The following is a 19,869-nucleotide window of genomic DNA, read 5'->3' as shown; positions in this document are numbered from 1 at the left end:
AACTACCACGAGCCTCTCGGTTAGGCCTTTACAAACGCCCTCTTCTTCCCCAATGGCTCTGCACCACGTACACCCTATTGCCCACTGCTCCAACATGGCCCGGAATCGCTCCACCTCCAATGCCTCTTCCGACTGCCGTATTCTTTCGTCCCAACCATGCCTCCGCCGCTGTGATCTTGCCCGGTATATCTCTACTTCCATATCTACCCCTACATCGCCTGCGGCTACCTGTGTAATCGACTCCTGCTCTGCCCTCTCTTCCTCTTCCAACAACTCTACCAACCGCTCCTCCCGTCCTCGCTCTTCGCCTGCCGCTGCGCACCGGGAACATTTCTCCTCCCCATCTTCGCAACCCTCCCGGTCCGCCCTGCCATCCATTTCGCGGTCCAACACCACCCTCACGCACCCCTTCGTCTCCATAAACTCCCACATCTCCCTCTCTATCCCCCGTGCTTCTGCCTGCTCGGCCGTCTCCTGCGCTATGCTGCCCTGATCCCAACCCCGGCCCCGGCCTCGGCCCCGGCTCCGGCCCTGACCGCGTGCTTGGTCCCGCACCGGCTTCAATATAATTGCCTCGCTCTTCCCGCCGTCTCGCCCTGCCCGCCCGCTCTCTTGTGCATAATCCCGCAACCGCCGGACCGTACCGACATGAATCACCACCCGGATTGTTGGGGCGTCGACTCCCAAACCCAACGCGTTGGTGGCCGTAACAACCTGGTGCCGTCCTTCCGTGAATTGCTGTACAATCGCCTTCTTCTTCCTCCTGGTTGCCCACACCGCGGTGGTAACACAATGCGTCCAACTTTTTCGCGTACTGGACCGCCTTCTTTACCGTATCGCAATACACGATAATCTGCCCCTGTTTTCCGTACTGCTGCTTCTTCTCCTCTACCAATGCCACCAACACGTCTTCCTCCGCCTCGTCTGGCGTCCTGTACCGCCGAATCTGGTACTGCACGTTCCGCCGTGTTGTTGTGCCCCGAAACCACCGCACGCCCTCTGCCGGCAACCCCACCAACCGTCCAAACTCGGCTTCATCGGCCGGCCGCAACGTCGCCGTCAAATACACCAACTGCGTCTCTGCCTTTACCAACCGCCTTAACCCCAACACCCGTGAACGCCAACCACCGCCCGCCCCTGAATCCAATACCACGTGGCACTCATCCATTACAATGCGGTCCAACCGTCCCATCGCCCGCTGCCGGCTTATAAAATGTCCGAAACTCTCCCCTACTGCCGATTCCGGTGTCACCAACACCACCGATGCCCACTCATGCGGCCGCCGGCTGTTCCACTCGACGCACTCGATACCCAACTCATCACAACGGCGTTTGATGTCGCTTCGCAACGATACCAACGGCACTACCACCACCGTCAACCCGCTCGAACACCGTGCCGGCAACATAAACAACATGCTCTTGCCGCCACCCGTCCCCATAACTACAACCACGGGACTCTCCTGCCTCATGATGGCTTGCAACGCCGGCTCCTGCACGCCCCGGAATGCGGCTCCTGGGCCCAATACCTGTTGTAACTGGTCCTGGATGTTAATTTGCCGCATTAACTGCCACCGTCTCGCCTCTTCCACGGTCGCCTGCCTCTCCACGTCTTGCAACCGTGACGGCTTTTTCCGGCCGGCCTCCTGCAATACCGAATCGAACATTAAAAACGCATGCCACTCGCGGCTGACTCGCCGGAATCCCAACCGTCTGGCCTCGGTACTGTATAACGATTCGCCTACCGACCGCCCGTATATCCCTTCTCCTATCCCTGCCCCGTGCCCGCTTTGGCCGTGGAACGCGTCTCCCACTGCGTTGTTGTGGTCATCCGCTCGCCTCCGCCGTCGATCGTATCGGCATTGTCAATAATGTCGATGATGGACCTGTCCTGATGTACCGACGGTATATCGCCTTGACCGCGTGCCTCCACACCATGATGCCCAACTTTTCCCCCATGTGTTTCAACGACACCCCGGCAATGGCCCGCCCTACTCGTCCGGTGTCCCACGTCTCCGGCTCCCACATCTCCTGTGGTGGCCGGTCTTCTTCGGTGCTTCGGTTGCCTCTATACCCGTCTGTACCGCCCTCTCCTTCTTCCGCTTCGTCCACCTCGTCGATTATGGTCGCCATAACTGCCCCTGCCGCGGACGGCCCTCGAACCCGACGTCTCTTCGCTTCTCTTCCGGATCGTGACGAACCATACCCTCTCCGCTTTCGCCTCCGGCCTTCCCCGTGGTCGTGCTCCTGCCCCTGTTCTTCTTCCTCCCCGCCCGGAAATGCCCACGCCGCCTCTTTCCGCGGCTCCCATATGTACGGACTGCCCCAATCCGCCTTGCCATGGCTGGCGCCCGCAACCACCATCCGCCAAAATGGGACCGCCAACCATACATAATATACGGCCAACTCCCCCACCTCCCGTGGCAAATACCGGTGGATCACCTTGGCCTTTGCACTCATCCCCATGGTCTTGCTGTACATGGTGACAAACACGACCGATCCGTCGTCGATAAACAACCCCCCGGATATCCCCGTCCACGCCGTTCTTATACTGGACCGTGACCAACTCGGTCCCTCTCGCCGGCTGGCCCCCGCTCATATGCATTAACACCAACAACTTGGACCGGAACGATTTCATGGACTCTGCGTACTGGCGGACTCGGTCCATCTTCCACCGCATCCCTGTGCCTCCGCTCGTCTCGCTGCCGGCCTCGATAAACTGGTCCCGTAACCGCTCCTCGGCTGCCACGCGGCCGGCTAACCACATCTTCCCGTCCACGCCGTTCCATGCGTCGTGGTTCCGCCGGTCATCTACAAAACTCCACCCTGCCCGGGTCTCGGCCGCGTTATCGACCAATCGATCCCACTGGATCTGCGGCATACCCCCGGCGGTCTCGCCCTCGGCGGTCTCGCCCTCGCTGTCGGTCTCTAATAACAATACCTCCTGCCGCAACTGCGCCCGTGTCGAATGCAATAACCCGTGTACCATCATCCGCAACGACGCCATGCTGAACTGCACGTGCCCGTACAACAACTCGTCGCCGTGCCAATCGACTACGCCGTCTGCGTTGGTGTTGGCCCGGATCGCCTTGCCGTACGCTCGTAACCGCAATATCGAATCCATTGGCGACGGCTGCCCGTCGAACGCCACGATGGTCATGAACCGCTGGACCATTTCTCGGACCCGGTCGAAATGACTCCTTGCGTTCTGCTGCGCCTCCTGCTGCGTTTCGCCTCCGGCTCGACGCTGCTCGACCTCGTCGTCCCGCTCCTGTTTGGCCTTGTATAATACCAACATCCGGGCCACCGTTACAATGGCGGACAACCGGGGCGTGTAAACCAATGCGCTCCTCCACCCGTGCCCGACCTGGATCCCTAATACGGCCAACCCGCTGTATAATGCGTTCTGATACTCGTTGTCGCCGATGTTATGGTCCAATAACGCGATGAAAAATTCCAAAACGTCTCGCTCCAACGCTCGCATATCCTGACCTTGGGGTCGATCGTGGCTACATATATCGGGGCTCCGCCGCGGGCCTCTCTGCTCGCTCAATTCCTCTCCCGTCTCTTCATCACTTATCCCCGGACTCGATACCGGGTCTTCCCAACACCGATCCCCATTTGTGTCTTGGCTATTATACGGGTCCGGGTCCTCCGCCGGGTTCTCCGCCACCACACATGCGTACGCAACTTCTTGCAACTGCTTCCACACCTTGGCCTGGTATGCGGTGAAATGGTATGCCGGCCGCTGGTTCTGGGTGCTCCCCTCTCTGTGCCTGGCTTGGGTGTTCCAACCATTTTTCGAATCGTCGTCCCATTCATCCTCCGACTCGGCGTCTGTTTCCCCATCTCCCCGTGACCCCGTCGTTTTTGCTGCCTCGGCTGCGTCTGCCGGTTTCAAATGGGACGTCCGCCACACGTATGCCACTACCGCCTTCCACGATTCGGTGTACCGTTCCATCGTCTGGCCCTTTTGCTCTGCGTGAAACGGCTTTTCGTTCGAATCACCACCCGCCTCACGCCTGCTGATATAATTGATGGCCGTCGACCCAACTATCTCGACCCGGGATGCACGCTGGGCCCGCCATATAACCCGTTCTACCGCCAATAAAACACGGGCTAACGCCTTCTCGGTTGCCGCTCCTTCGTCCTTACCTTTGTCCTTACCTTTGTCTTCTGTATTCCTTCGATTCCTCTCCTCCCGTTTTTCCGGGTCTCGTGGCTGTGCGGTGCCGGCCAACCACTCGCGGTCGAATCCTTGTAAATGCCGGGGCCAACCGGTCCGGCGAACCCACATGTTGGCGGAAAACCTCGACTGCTCGCCGATCACCGCCGCCGCTTTTTGGTCGTTGTCTTTGACGGTGTTGGCCAACTCGTTAAACTGGGCTACTATCTGCTTTGCTGAGTCCGGATGGCTTTGATGCACGCTGCCTTCCATTGTCGATGTGGATGCTTGTGCTGGCGTCACTTCGAACAACCGCTGCAACGTGCCCGTCTTGCCGAATTGTTGGCAATGTATGCTGTCGACCCATACGTCCCCTTCGCCGCCTGGTGAAACACCGGCCGACGGCCTTCCACGTGCGCGCACGTTGGTCCAACCATGTGCGTCTCGGCAATGCGCTTGTATGCCGCGATACGTCCGCCGGATATGGCCGCACGGGTGGCCGTCTGGTTCGGGAACTATGCACTTCTTTCCATCGGGCCAAACTGGCAAACCCGGGACGGCGGGATCCCCCGGGCTTGGGAACTGGATTCCGCTTACATCTGACCCTACAATGCCGCGTCTTTCCAATTCTACCGCTCGCTGGATGATCTGTTGCCGATGCCGTACTGGTAAATAAAAATGGTGTGTATTAACGTGCGTCTTGATCGAACTGGGGAATACGGCGTTGTGGCACGAACTGCAAATGGCTATGCGATACCTGGGCAACGGCACAAATACGTTATCGAACGGATGCATATTGATGCGACTTATTGCTGCAATATCCCACGGTTGTGATAACTATCTCGTGTTTCTATCTGCTGGGTGTATATTGGGAAATTCTCTGGCATTCATTATCAACGGATATTTATTTCTTTTCTACCCCTTTTTCTCTCTCCTTACATGCACCGCCATAATTGTACTCCCTGGTCTGTTTCCCAACCCTGCTACCGTCCCCGGCTTCCCGGTTTGCTGGATCGGGGATTCGGGGGGGATTATGCTGGTCGTTGGCGAACCCTGGCGCCCGACCTTGGCCACTCCGATCCGGTGCGGGTCCGTGCGTTAACCCCAACTTAACCCTAACCTTCGGTGCACACGGCGAACGCGACATCTCCGGGCCAAAACAACGATAACGATGAAATCGGCACTCTCATGGGCACTTTTGGGGGGGTTCGACACCGAACTTTTTATGTTTGGATGTGTTTGGATGCGGTTTTGAGCCGATGTCATTTTGGTCGAGATTGAGTAATTGACATCGGCTCGTGTGTGGCCCGAGCGTTTTTTTTGGCGCGGGGCGCGCGAAATTGACATCGACTCGATGTCCTTATGGGATAGTAGTTAGAAAGAAAGGAGTCTTACTAGCAAGGAGTTCATGGTCTGTTAGCGGTGGCCATGGTCTGTTAGCGGTGGCCATGGTCTATTAGCGGTGGCCATGGTCTGTTGGCCGCGGCCAAAAGCAAGCAATACAAGCACACAGAGCAAGGTACAAGGATACCTCAGAAACATATGTAGATAGCTTCACATAAATAAATAGGGGAGCGCCGGGCGCTCCCCGTGTCGAGGAATCTGATTCCTCATGCAAGCAATTCAAGTTCATTTGTCTACAATCTACTCTCAGTAGCTCTTTGTTAGAACAACCTGTTGTTGACAGTGAACCCGTGTCTGAGACGCTTGTCACAACCTTCGATCATCCTGTCATATTCACCTTCGGCGTACTGCCTTGCAGTCTGTATCCATTCCTGGTGCAGGTTGTAACAGCAAGCAATCAAGTTCATTTGTCTACAATCTACTTTCAGTAGCTCTTTGTTAGAACAACCTGTTGTTGACAGTGAACCCATGTCTGAGACGCTTGTCACAACCTTCGATCATCCTGTCATATTCACCTCCGGCGTACTGCCTTGCAGTCTGTATCCACTCCCGGTGCAGGTTGTGACACGTTGCTTGCATGACCAAGATCGAACGTTGTGCTCAGACATAACGAACACCAATCGCCATGGCTTCCGCTGCCCCAATCCCTCCGTTGGACATGACCGTCTCCCTGGAGACGATGACGCCTCTCTTGGAGATGCCCCCGCCGTCGAAAAGACAACCCCTCCCGCTGGCAATGACAACGGCGCTTCCGACGAAGAAGATTATGACTTCAATGATGTCGCAAACAAACTCGACGCCCTCGCCAAGAAACTTCTCAGCATGGAGACGGCCATCAAGAGCAAAAATGATCTCCAGGATCTCAAGGATGAGCTCAAGCGCCTGCAAACCACCGTCCGAAGTACGACGCGCGACAATACCCCCAAGATAGCCGCCAAGGTCGGCAAGCCTCCTGTCTTCACCGGAAGTAAACAGGAACTCCCGCCCTGGTTGTCACACGTCAGGACCAACCTTCGTCTGTACGGCATCACCGACCCCGAGTCTCAACTCCTGTATGCCGCCAGTTTCCTTGGAGGAGACCCCAAGCAGTGGTTTGATGGGATCCTCAGGAACTACTTCGAGTACGCGGAGGATGAACGCGAACCCCTCACACAGAAACTCTTCGGTATGGGATTGGTCAAGTTCGAGGAAGAAATCAAGAAGATGTACGGCGAACCCGATGAGGAAAAGGCAGCCGAGGATCGTCTCGAACGACTTGTGCAGACTGCCTCAGCCTCGACTTACGCGACACTCTTTCGCCGAGACGCATTCAGGGTCAACTGGGCCGATGCCGCTCTGAAGAACAAATTTTACAGAGGCTTGAAGCCCAAGGTCAAGGACGAACTCATTAAGGAAGACCGACACGCACTTACCCTCGACGAATACATCAACAAAGCCATTGTCATCGACAACCGACTCTATGAGCGATCCATGGAAGACAAAGGAGTCTATCGCAACCCTCAGGTTCCCAAGGCCAACATCAAAAAGAAGTACGAACACAAGAGCACTTCATGGGGAACACACTCAGGACCCATGGACATCGGAGCAGCAGCACAGCACGGTAAAGGCCAACAACGGAAGTACGGCGACAAACCCAAGGATAAGTCCAAGGTCAAATGCTTCAATTGTGACAAGATGGGACACTTTGCACGAGAATGTCGTTCACCGAAGAAATTCAAACCGGTACCTGAAGCCAAATCAGTTCAGTTCGCGGACACCGACCGCGTCGTCAGGATGATACATCGCGAAGACGACGACCCCCTCCACCGGCCGATGATGGACGCCGCGATGGGAAATCTCATGTCGCACATGCCCACAGGAACGACTCAAGAACAACTCGCCGACATGATTGATCACGCCCTAACCCCGCTCACAAGCCCAGTTTTGAGAGAACTTCCACGACCAACGATCAGAAACGAAAACTCATTAACAAGAAGCGATTGCCCGTTGGATGGAACCGAGTGGGTAAGAAGATGTGAGAGAACCGCAGAAACCGGAGTCTCCACCGACGACGAATATACAGAGTCAGAACCAGAGCCAGAGGATGAACCCATCACCCTTTGGGACATGAGCAACTGTGCAGACTGGTGGGTGACAGCCAAGGACTGGGACGAGCGTTTCGAGAGACCAGGACGACCAGTGGTCTACGGGGAAGACACCCCCACCGAGCACACCAAGGCAGAACCTCACCCAGACGACGTACCTCTTGCTATACCCTGCCACGGACTGCACGACTCAGTTGCATGGTTTGACTGCATTTACGACTACTGCAGAGTCCATTATCGATTCAAGGTTTACCACGAGGTATTCCCTTCCAGACGAGATAACGACCCCATCTTGCAAGTACACAAGGCAGGATCGGAGGAGGATTGGAATTATACCACAACAACGGAAGGAAAAAACACACTTATTGTGGAAAACATGGTCCCCACAGGATGTTGGGACAAGGACGCTTTGGATTTCGAGGACTGTGAACACGTTTGGTGCGCCCGTCACCGCCGCGCAAAGGCAAGAGACTGGCACCGACAGAAGAGCCAAGCAAGGGTCAGGAAGAAGGCCAACAAGAAAGTCACTCGGTCAAAGGGATACCCAGGAAAAGACCTCCATGGTGGCACTACGAGACAGTTGCCGGAGCCACAGTGTTAGGAAACCAAAGTGCCCTGACAGTAGAAGTTCGATGGACAAACTCCAAAGGAAAGGAGTATCGAGCAGTTGCAGTGATCGACTCAAAGAGTTCGATCAACATCGTCAATCCCTCGTTCGTGAACAAGACGAGGATGCCGTGGGTCATGAAAAAAGTACCATACCGAATGAGGACCTACGAAGGGCAAACGGCCAGTTATGATGGAGGAATCAGTTCACGGGAAACGACACTCTTGATCACGGTGGACGACGACCCGCAGGAAGTGGACTTCGATATCCTGCCAACCGGACCCAAGTGTGACATGATCTTGGGACATCCGTGGTTGAAAAAGTACAACCCGGATATAGACTGGGAGAATGGCCATCTCAACTCCAGGCTTGACACCAGACGGGTGAACAGAGCTGAACTGGATAGAGCTCCCAGGTGCCCAGAGGGACAAGAGAGCCCCTGCGAGCATACGAGACATACGAGCCACGACGAGCCGATGTCAACTGACAGAGGAAGTACCAAGGAAGGACCCTCGCACACCAGAGAACCAGAAGGTTGGGTGATGTATGTCAGACCAGAGAAGCTAGAGGAAGACCCGAGTGACGACTCGAGGCACAAGCCTCCCAAGGAAAAGGAGGACCTCAGCAACATTCCGAAAGAATACCACAGTTTTACAGTCTTCAGACACAAGATGAAGGACGAGCTCCCCAAGAGAACCTCTTTCGACCACGAGATCCGATTGAAGGAAGGAGCAAAGTTACGATACCACAAAGCATATCACCTAGGTCCACGACAGGACAAAGCCTTACAAGAGTACATCAAGGAGAACCTACCAAAGGGGTTTATCAGAGAATCACAAAGCGAAGCAGCTTACCCCATTTTATTCGTGCCTAAGAAAGGAACGACAGATTTAAGGCTTGTGGTCGATTATCGACAACTCAACGAGGAAACGATGAAGAATAGGTATCCGCTGCCGCTTATCAGGGAGATGAAAGACCGACTGGCAGGCGCCCAATGGTTCAGTCGACTGGATCTTCCGATGGCCTTTGGCCACATCCGGATTAAGGAAGGGGATGAATGGAAAACAGCTTTCAGGACTCGCTACGGACACTTTGAGTACCAAGTCATGCCATTTGGACTCACTAACGCCCCTGCGACATTCCAAAGCATGATTGACCACACCCTGCGCCCATATCTGGATCGATTTGCCTTTGTATACCTGGGACGACATCTTGATCTATTCGAAGACCCTCAAAGAACACAGACAGCACGTACGTTCCATCTCCATGGACTTCATCACCAAACTCCCCAGCTCAACGGTACCAGATGGAACCAACACCAAGTACGACGCCATCTGGGTAGTGGTTGACAGACTCACCAAGTGGGCATACTTCATTCCTTTCAGAGAAACCACTACGGCAGAACAGCTCGCCTACCTATTCGAACGGAACATCGTGAGCCAACATGGACTGCCAGATGACATCACTTCGGACAGAGACAAACTCTTCACCTCTAAGTTTTGGCAAGCCCTGATGAAACGACTAGACGTCAAGTCAAAACTCTCGACCGCGTTCCACCCCCAGACAGATGGACAGACCGAACGACTCAACCAAGTCATTGAACAATACCTTCGGTGTTACATCAACTTTGAGCAGGACAACTGGGTTGACCTGCTACCAACAGCACAGTTGGCGTACAATTCAAGCAGTACGGAGACAACGAACGTCTCACCATTCTTCGCCAACTACGGTTTCCAACCCGAACTACGACAAGGACCAACAGCAGAGGTACCCCGAGCAGCGATCCACGCAGAACGATTGCAGGAGGTGCACAACATGTTGAAAGAAACACTCGAATTCGTCAAGGAACGAATGCGCACCCACTACGACAAACATAGGGTCGAGGGACCTCCCCTCGAGGAGGGAGATAAAGTGTTTCTTCTCACACGTAATCTTCACACGAAACGATCAAGCAAGAAACTGGATTTCAAGAAGATCGGGCCATTCAAGATCAAGAAAAAGATTTCAACATCTAACTACGAGCTCTCACTCCCCGATTCCATGCGAGTACGAACCAAAGTATTCCACATTTCCCTTCTTGAACCAGCACCAAAGAAAGCAAAACTCGAGACGCGACTCGAGGTGGTCGACGACGAAGAAGAATTTGACGTCGAGGATATCCTGGATTCACGAATCAGCAACAACGAACTCCAATATCTCGTCAAATGGCTGGATTACGGACCAGAGTCTAACTCGTGGGAACCTGTCGATTTCCTGGACTGTCCGGAGAAACTCCAGCAGTTCCACCGACAGAACCCAGACCGACCTGGGATAAAAGATTTGGATCCAACGACGACCAGTCGACACCCGAGAAATCAAGGTTACCAACGTCCCCAAAGGACAACGGGGAACGACCGTCCCCTACGACTGGGAACCCCGATTCCTGGGTAACGGTCGAGGAACCCGCTTGTTCCTCCGCCTCCGCCTCCTGCAACAGAGTGTATTCCCGAGAAAATGCCTCACTCGCCCTGTTTTCAAGAAAACGAGACTGCTCCTCTAACCTAGCAAGCTTTGCGGCGGCATCCCTTTGAGCGGCTGCAGCTGCTAGAAGTTCCGAAACCGCATCACCCTTCTCGCGATCAAGGCGCCGTTTCTCCTCAAGAAGACCACGAAGCACCGACGAGGGCTCACCATAAATATTGCAGGAATTCGCCCCCGCTTGCAGACAATTCCGACAAGACAAGCTACGGTCGGCAGCCTTACAGTTTGTAAGCCGCAGCCGCTTACAACGAGAGCAATCGACGGGCATGGCGAAACCGAAAGTATTGGTGTAATCAACAAGGGAATAACGACGTTCAGTAGAAGATCGCGGTTGCGACTTCTTTCTTTGAGTTCTTTGATAATTCTTCTGCACCCTGTTAGCAGACACTTTAGAAAAGGATGAAAGGGAAAACTTACAGTCACAACGACAATTTCCTAGCGTCAAGGGTCTTCGAGGCAAAGACGAGGGAGGAGGGGAAACGTGTTACGCCCCAAGCGTAATACCCCCGTACAGGAACCACTGGATGATTCCCGAGGCGTTGGGACACCTCAGCCAATCATTGGGCCAGGGATGGAATGACCCACAAGCCCCCGTGCAACCAATTAGGAGTTGCTCAGTCTGCTCAGTCTGCTCAGTGCGCCAAGACCACTGAGCACACTGAGCACACTGAGCAAGGTACAAAGATACCTCAGAAACATATGTAGATAGTTTCACATAAATAGGGGGGAGTGCCCGGCGCTCCCCATGTCGAGGAATCTGATTCCTAATGCAAGCAATCAAGTTCATTTGTCTACAATCTACTCTCAGTAGCTCTTTGTTAGAACAACCTGTTGTTGACAGTGAACCCGTGTCTGAGGCGCTTGTCACAACCTTCGATCATCCTGTCATATTCACCTCTGGCGTACTGCCTTGCAGTCTGTATCCATTCCTGGTGCAGGTTGTAACACTGGACCACAGGAGAGTGGGCCCGTTCAAGGTCAAGAGGAAGATATCGGAGACAGCATTCGAATTGGAGCTACCCAGTACGATGCGTCTACGGTCACACATTTTTTACATCTCACTTCTGGAGCCCGCACCACCGGTAAGTAAGGCCAATACATAGGAAGTGGCGGAGGACGAAGAAGAAGAGTATGATGTGGAAGAGATACTGGATTCACGGTTCAACAGAGGTCAATTGGAATATTTGGTCAGTTGGTTGGGATATCCGGCCACAGACAATTCGTGGGAACCAGAGGCAAATCTTAACTGCCTAGACAAGCAAAAAGAGTTCCACCGGCAGCACCCAGACCGGCCAAAACCCAAGCAAGCAAAAGCAGTACCCAGATTCACGGCTTTGTCCATGAATCTGGATACTGAAGAACCTCAGCAGGAATCGAACCTACGCCTCCGACGTGGTAGTCGACGTGCCACGCACTACACCACAAGGTTGGCAGGTACGAGGGAATCCAGGCCCAACTAACACCACACGCCTCCACCACCGTAAGAAAAGGTCGAAGGGCACACCACCCACGGGGAACCAAAAATATATCCATATTTAAAAAGACCTGTCGGGTCTTTTCAAATTTGGAAGAACCTCAACGGGAGTCGAACCCGTGCCTTCGACACAGTAGCCGACGTGCTACACGCTATACTACAAGGTTGGAAGGTGTAAGGGGAACCAGATACAACTAGTGCCACGCGTCTCAACCACCTTGGGAAGTGGAAGGCGCGCCATCGGCGGTATCTGGCGCGGCAAGGAAGGAAGGACCGGCTGTGCCTGGATCCAGGGAAAGGTCAGAAGGCCAGTCAAGGCCCAAGGACGGATCCAGGAAGGAGAAGTCGGAGAGAGGAGCAGTAGTGGAAGAATGAGCAGCGGAGGTATTCGCCACCGGCGGACCATGCGGGGTAGCAGGCCGCACGGAAGACTCTCTTTCCTCCTCCTCGAGGAGTCGAGATTCGCGGCGAAAAGCAGCAAGGGCTCGAGCCTCGAGGGCACGCGATTGAGCCTCGAGACGAAGAAGCTTACTTAAGGTAGCCTGCTTCTCGGCATGCAGGCGTTCTTTCTCCTTGATAAGAGGACGGACTACAGGATTAGTAAGAGAGAGTAAGGCAGCCCAGGAAGGGACTCACGATCTACACCATGGACATCGCAGTAGGAGCGACTCGAGTTGACACACGGGAGACATCGGTCGTACCGAGAGGAAGCCACGCACCGGAGGCTATTCTCTTCACAATAAGTACACTCAGGCATAATAAGGCCGAACCTTTTAAGGAAGTGTGCTTGATCGCGGCGACGGTCGGTACTCGTAGGGGTTATTTTCTTCACACGATTAGACATGGCGGCAGGAATGAGAGGGGGATAACCTACTATAGAAATGTTGAAAGGAAAGTAGGGATCGGTGACTATTTCAGGAATAAGGTCGCCGGGGCGTCGACCTGGGAGGAGGGGCATCATGTCACAGTTAACCTAACGGCAGGTCGCGCAGTATGTGGGGCGCAGGACGTCCCTAGCCAATCATTAGGAAAGTCAGGAGACAGCCAATAGGGGCCGGCCAGAAGTGCTATGGCGCCAAGACCCACGAGCACTCTGCAGGATGCAAGATGCTCGGGGTGATCGAAGGCATAGCACGACGAGCACTCTGCAGGATGCAATGTGCTAGGAGTGATCGGGGCCATAGCAGGGTGAGCACTTCACGGTCCCTAGGTCTATATACGGAGGAACTGGCTGGTGTAGATAGACAGTTCTGTAGTATGCAATACGTGTCACGGCGGTTGCACCGTGACCGTCGTTGATCCACTGATGGAGCTTGGCACGTTCACAGCACCGGCCAATGCGACTAGAAAGATTTTGCATCTCGCTGCCGCGAGACCTGTTTGTAGCTCTTTGAGCTACGTCTTGACAATAAAGCCTGCCCGTACCAGACGGAATAGAGCCCAAACCGTAGCTTAGCTGAATACTACTGTCATTAACCTGTCAACCTGTGCTACCCGTGACATTACGTAGCTCCTACCCCATTAGCCGATCGTCCCAACACGATGGCTACCGGCCCAAAACCCCCCGCGTACCCCGACACGGCGCAAGAGCTGGTCGAAAACGTCAATCAACATCCCGAAGACTGGATCATCTACCTGAGGAATATGGACACACATGCTACTGCGTTGGAAGAAGAGGTTGCCGCCCTCCGCACCGCCATCAACACCCACGACTCCACCATCTCGTCTCTCCGAATCCAAATCTCAAACCGCGACGCGATCATTGACTATCAGAAGGAACAACTGAAAGAACGGAACCTCGATACTATTCAAAAGATTTCACAACTTGAAGTTGAGAAAGCTCAACTTCTGGCCGCCGTCACTCCCGCCGTACATATCCCACCGACTAGCCCCGCGCCTATTGCGAAACCTCCTGTTGAACCCCTTGCAGAACATGCTCCGGAAACACCTACATCTGCTACTGCCTCACGTACTGAACCCACCCTTGTCAGCGAGAGACTTCCAGATCCAGAAAAGTTTGACGGATCCCGCGCGGACCTTCGACGCTTCACGCAACAAATCTACGGCAAGATGATCGCCAACGCAGACCGATTTCCGACCGCCCCTGGCCGCTTGACTTACGTTGCCGGCCGCCTGGCTGGGAAGGCATACCAGCTGATCCTACCCAAGATTGTCCGCGGACTCCTCAGTTCCCCGATTACCCTGACCTGCTCGCATACCTCGAAGCTGCCTTTGGCGACCCCGACCGTGTTCAGAACGCGCAAAACAAACTATACCAGCTCAAACAGAGGAACGACGACTTTAGCACCTATTTCTCCGAATTTCAACGCCTTGCCCTGGAAGGAGAGATGCCCGAAGAGAGCTTGACGCCCCTACTATTCCAAGGCATCTCGCAAGAACTGCAGGACATGCTCCTACACAACCCGTCCCCATCCCGCCAGTTCCGAACCTATGCCCAGCACCTCCAAACCCTCGATAACCGATACCGGCAACACCAGAAACAAATCACCCGTATCAGGCCCAACCGTGCTCCACGGGCGCCCACCCCCGTCAGCTACGGTCAGACCGTCCCCGGTAAAACAGCCCCCGAGCCGACCAAACAGAGTAAATTCCCGCATCCTACAAGGAATCAGAACCAGGGAGATCCTATGGACTTGAGCGTGCAGCATACGGCCCGACCAAACGGACGGAGGGAGCGAGGGGAATGCTACCGGTGCGGGTCCAAGGACCATCGAGTCGCTCTATGCCCAGAACCCGATACCCGCCACCCAAGCATCACACTCGCCGAGTGTGAGGACCGAGGAGGATATTTATACTACCGAGACCGCCTGTATGTTCCAAACTACCCTGATCTACACGCCGAACTGGTCCGCTCCTACCACGAGAGCGCAATCGCCGGACACATGAAGCGAGCGCGTACATACGAGGCCCTGTCCCGCGATTATTACTGGCCTGGGATGCTCACCTATGTCGAACGCTGGGTGTCCAACTGCCACACCTGTACCCGGATCACTGCTTCCCGCGAGGCCCGCCAAGGAGTCCTGAGACCACTGCCGATTCCCGAGAGATCCTGGAAGGATGTGTCGATGGACTTTATCACACACCTGCCAAAGAGCGAAGGTTACGACGCGATACTAGTCATAGTCTGCCGCCTGACGAAGATGAAACACTTTATTCCCTGCAACGATACCTGCGATGCCGGAGAAGTCTCCCGCCTGTACCTGAAGCATATCTGGAAGCTACACGGACTCCCAACAACTGTAGTATCCGATAGAGGACCGCAATTTGTATCTGACTTCTGGAAACATCTAACCCGCCGACTAGCCTCAAAGGCATTGCTGTCAACTGCATTCCATCCCGAAACCGACGGCCAGACCGAAAGAGCCAACTCCTTCCTGGAACAATACCTGAGAGGACACGTCTCTTACTTACATGACGACTGGGCGATGTGGCTGCCACTCGCGGAGTTTGCTCTGAACGACGCCCTGAATGAAAGCATCAAGACGACACCATTCTTTGCCAACTATGGTTTTCACCCCCGCATGGGATTTGAGCCTGTGGTACCAGACAAGTCCCCAGGAGCCAGAGATGCCGAACAATTTGCATCGAGGATGCAAGAGATCCACGAGTTCCTCAAATCAGAAATCTGCATAGCCCAGGCCCGCCAGGAGGAATATGCCAACCGGAAACGCAAGCCTGCCCGCAAGTACTACGTCGGCCAAGAGGTTTGGCTCGATGCCCGCAACATCAAGACGCTCCGTCCGCAGAAGAAACTCGACTGGAAGAATCTAGGACCTTTCAAGATTACCAAGGTCATCAGCCCGTACGCATACCAACTGGACCTGCCTGCTTCAATGAAGAACCATCCAGTATTTCACGTCAGCCTATTACGCCCTGCGGCCAATAACCCCCAGCCAGGTCAACTACAAGACCCGCCACCACCAGTGGAAATCGATGGAGTAGAAGAGTTTGAAGTTGAAGATATTCTAAACTCCCGTTGGGACCGCCGTGGCAGAGGAAGCCACCCCCGTCTCAAGTACACCGTGAAATGGACTGGATATGACCAACCCACCGAAGTGCCTGCAGACCACTTGGAACACGCAAAAGAGGTTGTCCGGAATTTCCACCGCCGCTACCCTGAGAAGCCCGGCCCTTGAACCAAGATAGTGCGTCGACGGAGCTCCGCACCTAGGGAGGGAATACTGTCACGGCGGTTGCTCCGTGACCGTCGTTGAGCCACTGATGGAGCTTGGCACGTGCAGAGCACCGGCCAATGCGACTAGAAAGATTTTGCATCTCGCTGCCGCGAGACCTGTTTGTAGCTCTTTGAGCTACGTCTTGACAATAGAGCCTGCCCGTACCAGACGGAATAGAGCCCAAACCGTAGCTTAGCTGAATACTACTGTCATTAACCTGTCAACCTGTGCTACCCGTGACATCTGACGAGCTCTATTGGCGTACTCTTCTTGACGTTCTTGGGCTGAGGCTATTGCTGCTTGGGCTACTTCTGTTGCTTCCCGTAGCCGGGCTACAAAAGCTTCTCCCCGAGCAATTGGTGACTTCCCTGTAGTCCTTAGGGGCTCTTTTGCATCGACTAGACCCAGGAGATCAACATTGTAGCCGTGGGTCATAAAGAAGGGGCTGATGCCGGTCGAGGTTGCATCGCGGTTATTAATCGCTAGCATAGCCATCGGGAGAAGTGCAGCCCAGTCGTCTTGCCAATAGGTTGTGTAGGAGCGTAAGTATTCTTCAAGGACTTGGTTCATCCGCTCAGTGGCTCCGTCTGTCTCCGGATGATTCGCTGTCGATAGTCGTCGTGTGATCCGAAGCAGGTTGCATATCCTAGCCCACATATGGCTCACGAACTGGGGTCCTCTGTCTGAGATGATGGCCCTCGGCAGGCCATGGTGGCGGATCAAGCAGCGAATGAGGCGATCTGCTACTGCGTCTGTCGTCGTAGATGCCATAGGTTCGAAGATCACATTCTTAGACAGTCTATCCGTGACTACCATAATCTCGGTTGTTCTGTCAGGGCCCGATGGGGGTAATCCGGAAACAAAGTCAATAGAAAGCTCTGACCAGATCCGATCGGGAATGGGGAGGGGCTTCAATAATCCTCTTCGTTTTTCCCGCCACACAGCTGTCCTTCCACAAACGTCACAGTTCCTCAGGAATCTCCTCACATCCTGGCTCAGGCCCGGCCAGGTAAACTTTCGGCTAATAAGGGTCTTCGTCATATCCCTTCCAGGGTGACCAGCCAGCGCGGAGTCGTGCGTTTCTTGAATAACCCGGGTGCGAAGCGGTTCAAAGTGAGGAAACCATATTCGGTCCCTCCAACACAAGCGTTTTCCTTCGTCGATAGAACATTCCGCAATAGATATTGGTAGCCCCCACTCTGGGGGCAGTTGGCGCTCTCCGTCCAAAACCATGCGTCTGATCAGCCAGTAGCAGTTGTTGGCTTCCAATCCTTGGTCCCATAAGCTTTTCAAGGGCTCCTCGGAAAAGGGGTTTTCTGGGGGGTCCGATTTATCCGCGGGGTCATCTAACTCCTGATCCTGATCTCCGTCCTTAACGAAGCCAGCGCTTACTCTGGTGGTTGCTCCCTTTCCTACAAAGGCAGCCCGATTGATCTTAAGACTCTTTTTAATCACGGTTTCGTTGTCCTGGCGCGGACGTCTTGCAGGCAAAAGAGGACACTTGCTTATTTTGCACCCTGTCCTCCCGCATCTTAAGCAGCGCCCCTCGCTTTTCCGGCGGTCGATCTCGCTCTGATTAACCCATTTTGCGCGCTTTCCCTCCAGCTCCTTGTTAGCTCTGTGGACAGCCTGGCTAATCTTCGTAGGCTCCCAGTCCATCTCGTCTACCGCTGCGGTGGTGATGACTGGTCGGTGCTTCGGTTCTGGTGTTTAAAATCAGGGGTTGAAGAGCGTGACCTGGTCTTCGGTTTCCGCGTATAAAAGCGCAGCTCGTCGAGATTAGCGCCCAGGTTATGTAGGTTGCTAACGAACTCGGGATAATCTTTAGGTAAGTTCAACTGGCTCGCCAGGGCGGTCCTCATCTCCCTGTTAATGGTCCGTTTGAGGTAGTTGATCTTCACGACGTCGCTCCATTCGGCACCTCCGCTATCTGCTAGCTCTTTTTCGAACTTTGGAAGAAAGGAAGCGAAACTCTCTTTTTCCCCTTGAGCTATTGATTCCAACCTGCTGAGAGCTCGTTGTTCGGTTTTAGGATCGCCGTAACAGGTCGCAAGGTAAACGAGAAAGTGCTCAGGGTTCGAAATTCCATCTGGGCCACCTCTTTTAAAGAAAGCGGCGGCCATGGCTTGAGGTGTTTCCTCTAAGCGGGCGTATATATATGCGAACTGATCGGTCGGGGAGCCGATTGCCGAACCATCGACTCGGAGCTTATTCCTCATCTCCAATTCCCATGTGCGGAACCTCTTCCTAAGTCCGTTAAAGCGGGGAGGGTCAGGAAGTGTCGGCTTCTTTCTCTTCGAATATTCGTTCGCATCTGGTATCGTTAGCGAATGTACCACCGGTGCGGTGCCTACGCTCGTCGCTGGTGTGAGGGTCGAGACACCCGAAGTAGATCGTTCTCCCTGCATAGATGCGATGGTATCCTGAAGGGTTCGGATTTGCGCTTGGTTTGCTTCGTTCGCCTGCTGCCCTTCCTGTCGAAGAGCAGCAATCTGTTCCGCTAACTGACGCACCGTCTGCATCAGCATGGAGGTCTCGGCTTGCGCCGCCATAGTGTCCTCCTGCGTCATTGTCCCTGGCCCTCGTGCCAAGGTCGCTACTGTTGAATTCACGCACGTACTCAATGCGCTGAATTCCGCTAGTTGGGTCTGCGCTGAGGCTCTTCCAACTGTTTTCCGCGAGGTGGAAGTTCAGTGTAATGTAACGGTCCCAGGAGTGTATTGCAACTATCTGGTGACGACTCTACGAGTACACTGAACTTGAAGAAGAAAAGGAAAAGAGAAAGAGAAGGTTTGACAACATGTGCGTGTTGGCCAGTGCGCGGTGATAGAAGGTTCTGGAGTAGTGGTCTGTGCGTTCTGGGAATAGCTTCACCAGGGCCGAGGGTTGCCGAGGTCCATGCCAGGCTCAGCCCGTTACAAATAGCTGGTGCCATGACTGGCTAAGCTTCATAAACCGCTGTTGTCGTACGGCATGCCCCAACCTTCCCTGGTCAATATGCCTAGCGTATACTGGTTTGGGGTGCCGCTCACAGGCTTGAGGGTTTGAGTAAGGAAGTGGGGCTCTCGGATGATTCGGGGGTTCAGGGGTCATGTATATAAGCGGTCTGCTTCGGACATTCTATTTTAGACAGGACATCGACTTTTGTTTTCTTTCGAACTTTGAGCCTTGCATGCGTGCAGGCAATTCTGGCCCTCTGATCAGGCCATTCCGGTGCTTATTATGTGGCCTGCGAGCCCATAGTGTCTTTTCTTTGTCCTGCGTGAAGTGCGGCCTGCGAGCGAGCCACTGTCACGCAGGTGTATTCATTCAGGGACCTGTTGAGGGTATATTTGTGGTGTCTTGGTTGTATTTGTGTGTTTTCTCACCATTTCACTAGTAAACGAGCTGGAAAACAAAAGCACCAATGTCGCTATCTATCCA

The 19,869-nt window shown here is 54.2% G+C and overlaps 1 protein-coding gene and 2 non-coding genes across 3 annotated transcripts; all 3 read right to left on the bottom strand.

Moving 5' to 3' along the window:
- Positions 1 to 2,064: 2,064 nt before the first annotated feature.
- Positions 2,065 to 4,956, bottom strand: QC762_0103130 (uncharacterized protein; the record flags this gene model as incomplete). Its single annotated transcript, XM_062884223.1, has 1 exon — positions 2,065 to 4,956. One exon carries the CDS (start codon positions 4,954 to 4,956, stop codon positions 2,065 to 2,067), a length of 2,892 nt encoding a protein of 963 aa, XP_062741417.1.
- Positions 4,957 to 12,134: 7,178 nt separating this feature from the next.
- On the bottom strand, positions 12,135 to 12,205 carry QC762_0103120. The gene has a single exon. It is a non-coding gene; the product is annotated as a tRNA-OTHER (tRNA).
- A 141-nt stretch (positions 12,206 to 12,346) lies between these two features.
- QC762_0103110 lies at positions 12,347 to 12,417 on the bottom strand. The gene has a single exon. It is a non-coding gene; the product is annotated as a tRNA-OTHER (tRNA).
- Between the last annotated feature and the right edge of the window lie 7,452 nt (positions 12,418 to 19,869).

This window comes from Podospora pseudocomata, chromosome 6, assembly GCF_035222375.1.
Source record: "Podospora pseudocomata strain CBS 415.72m chromosome 6, whole genome shotgun sequence".
NCBI lineage: Eukaryota > Fungi > Ascomycota > Sordariomycetes > Sordariales > Podosporaceae > Podospora > Podospora pseudocomata.
This window is presented reverse-complemented; position numbering and strand designations above follow the sequence as displayed.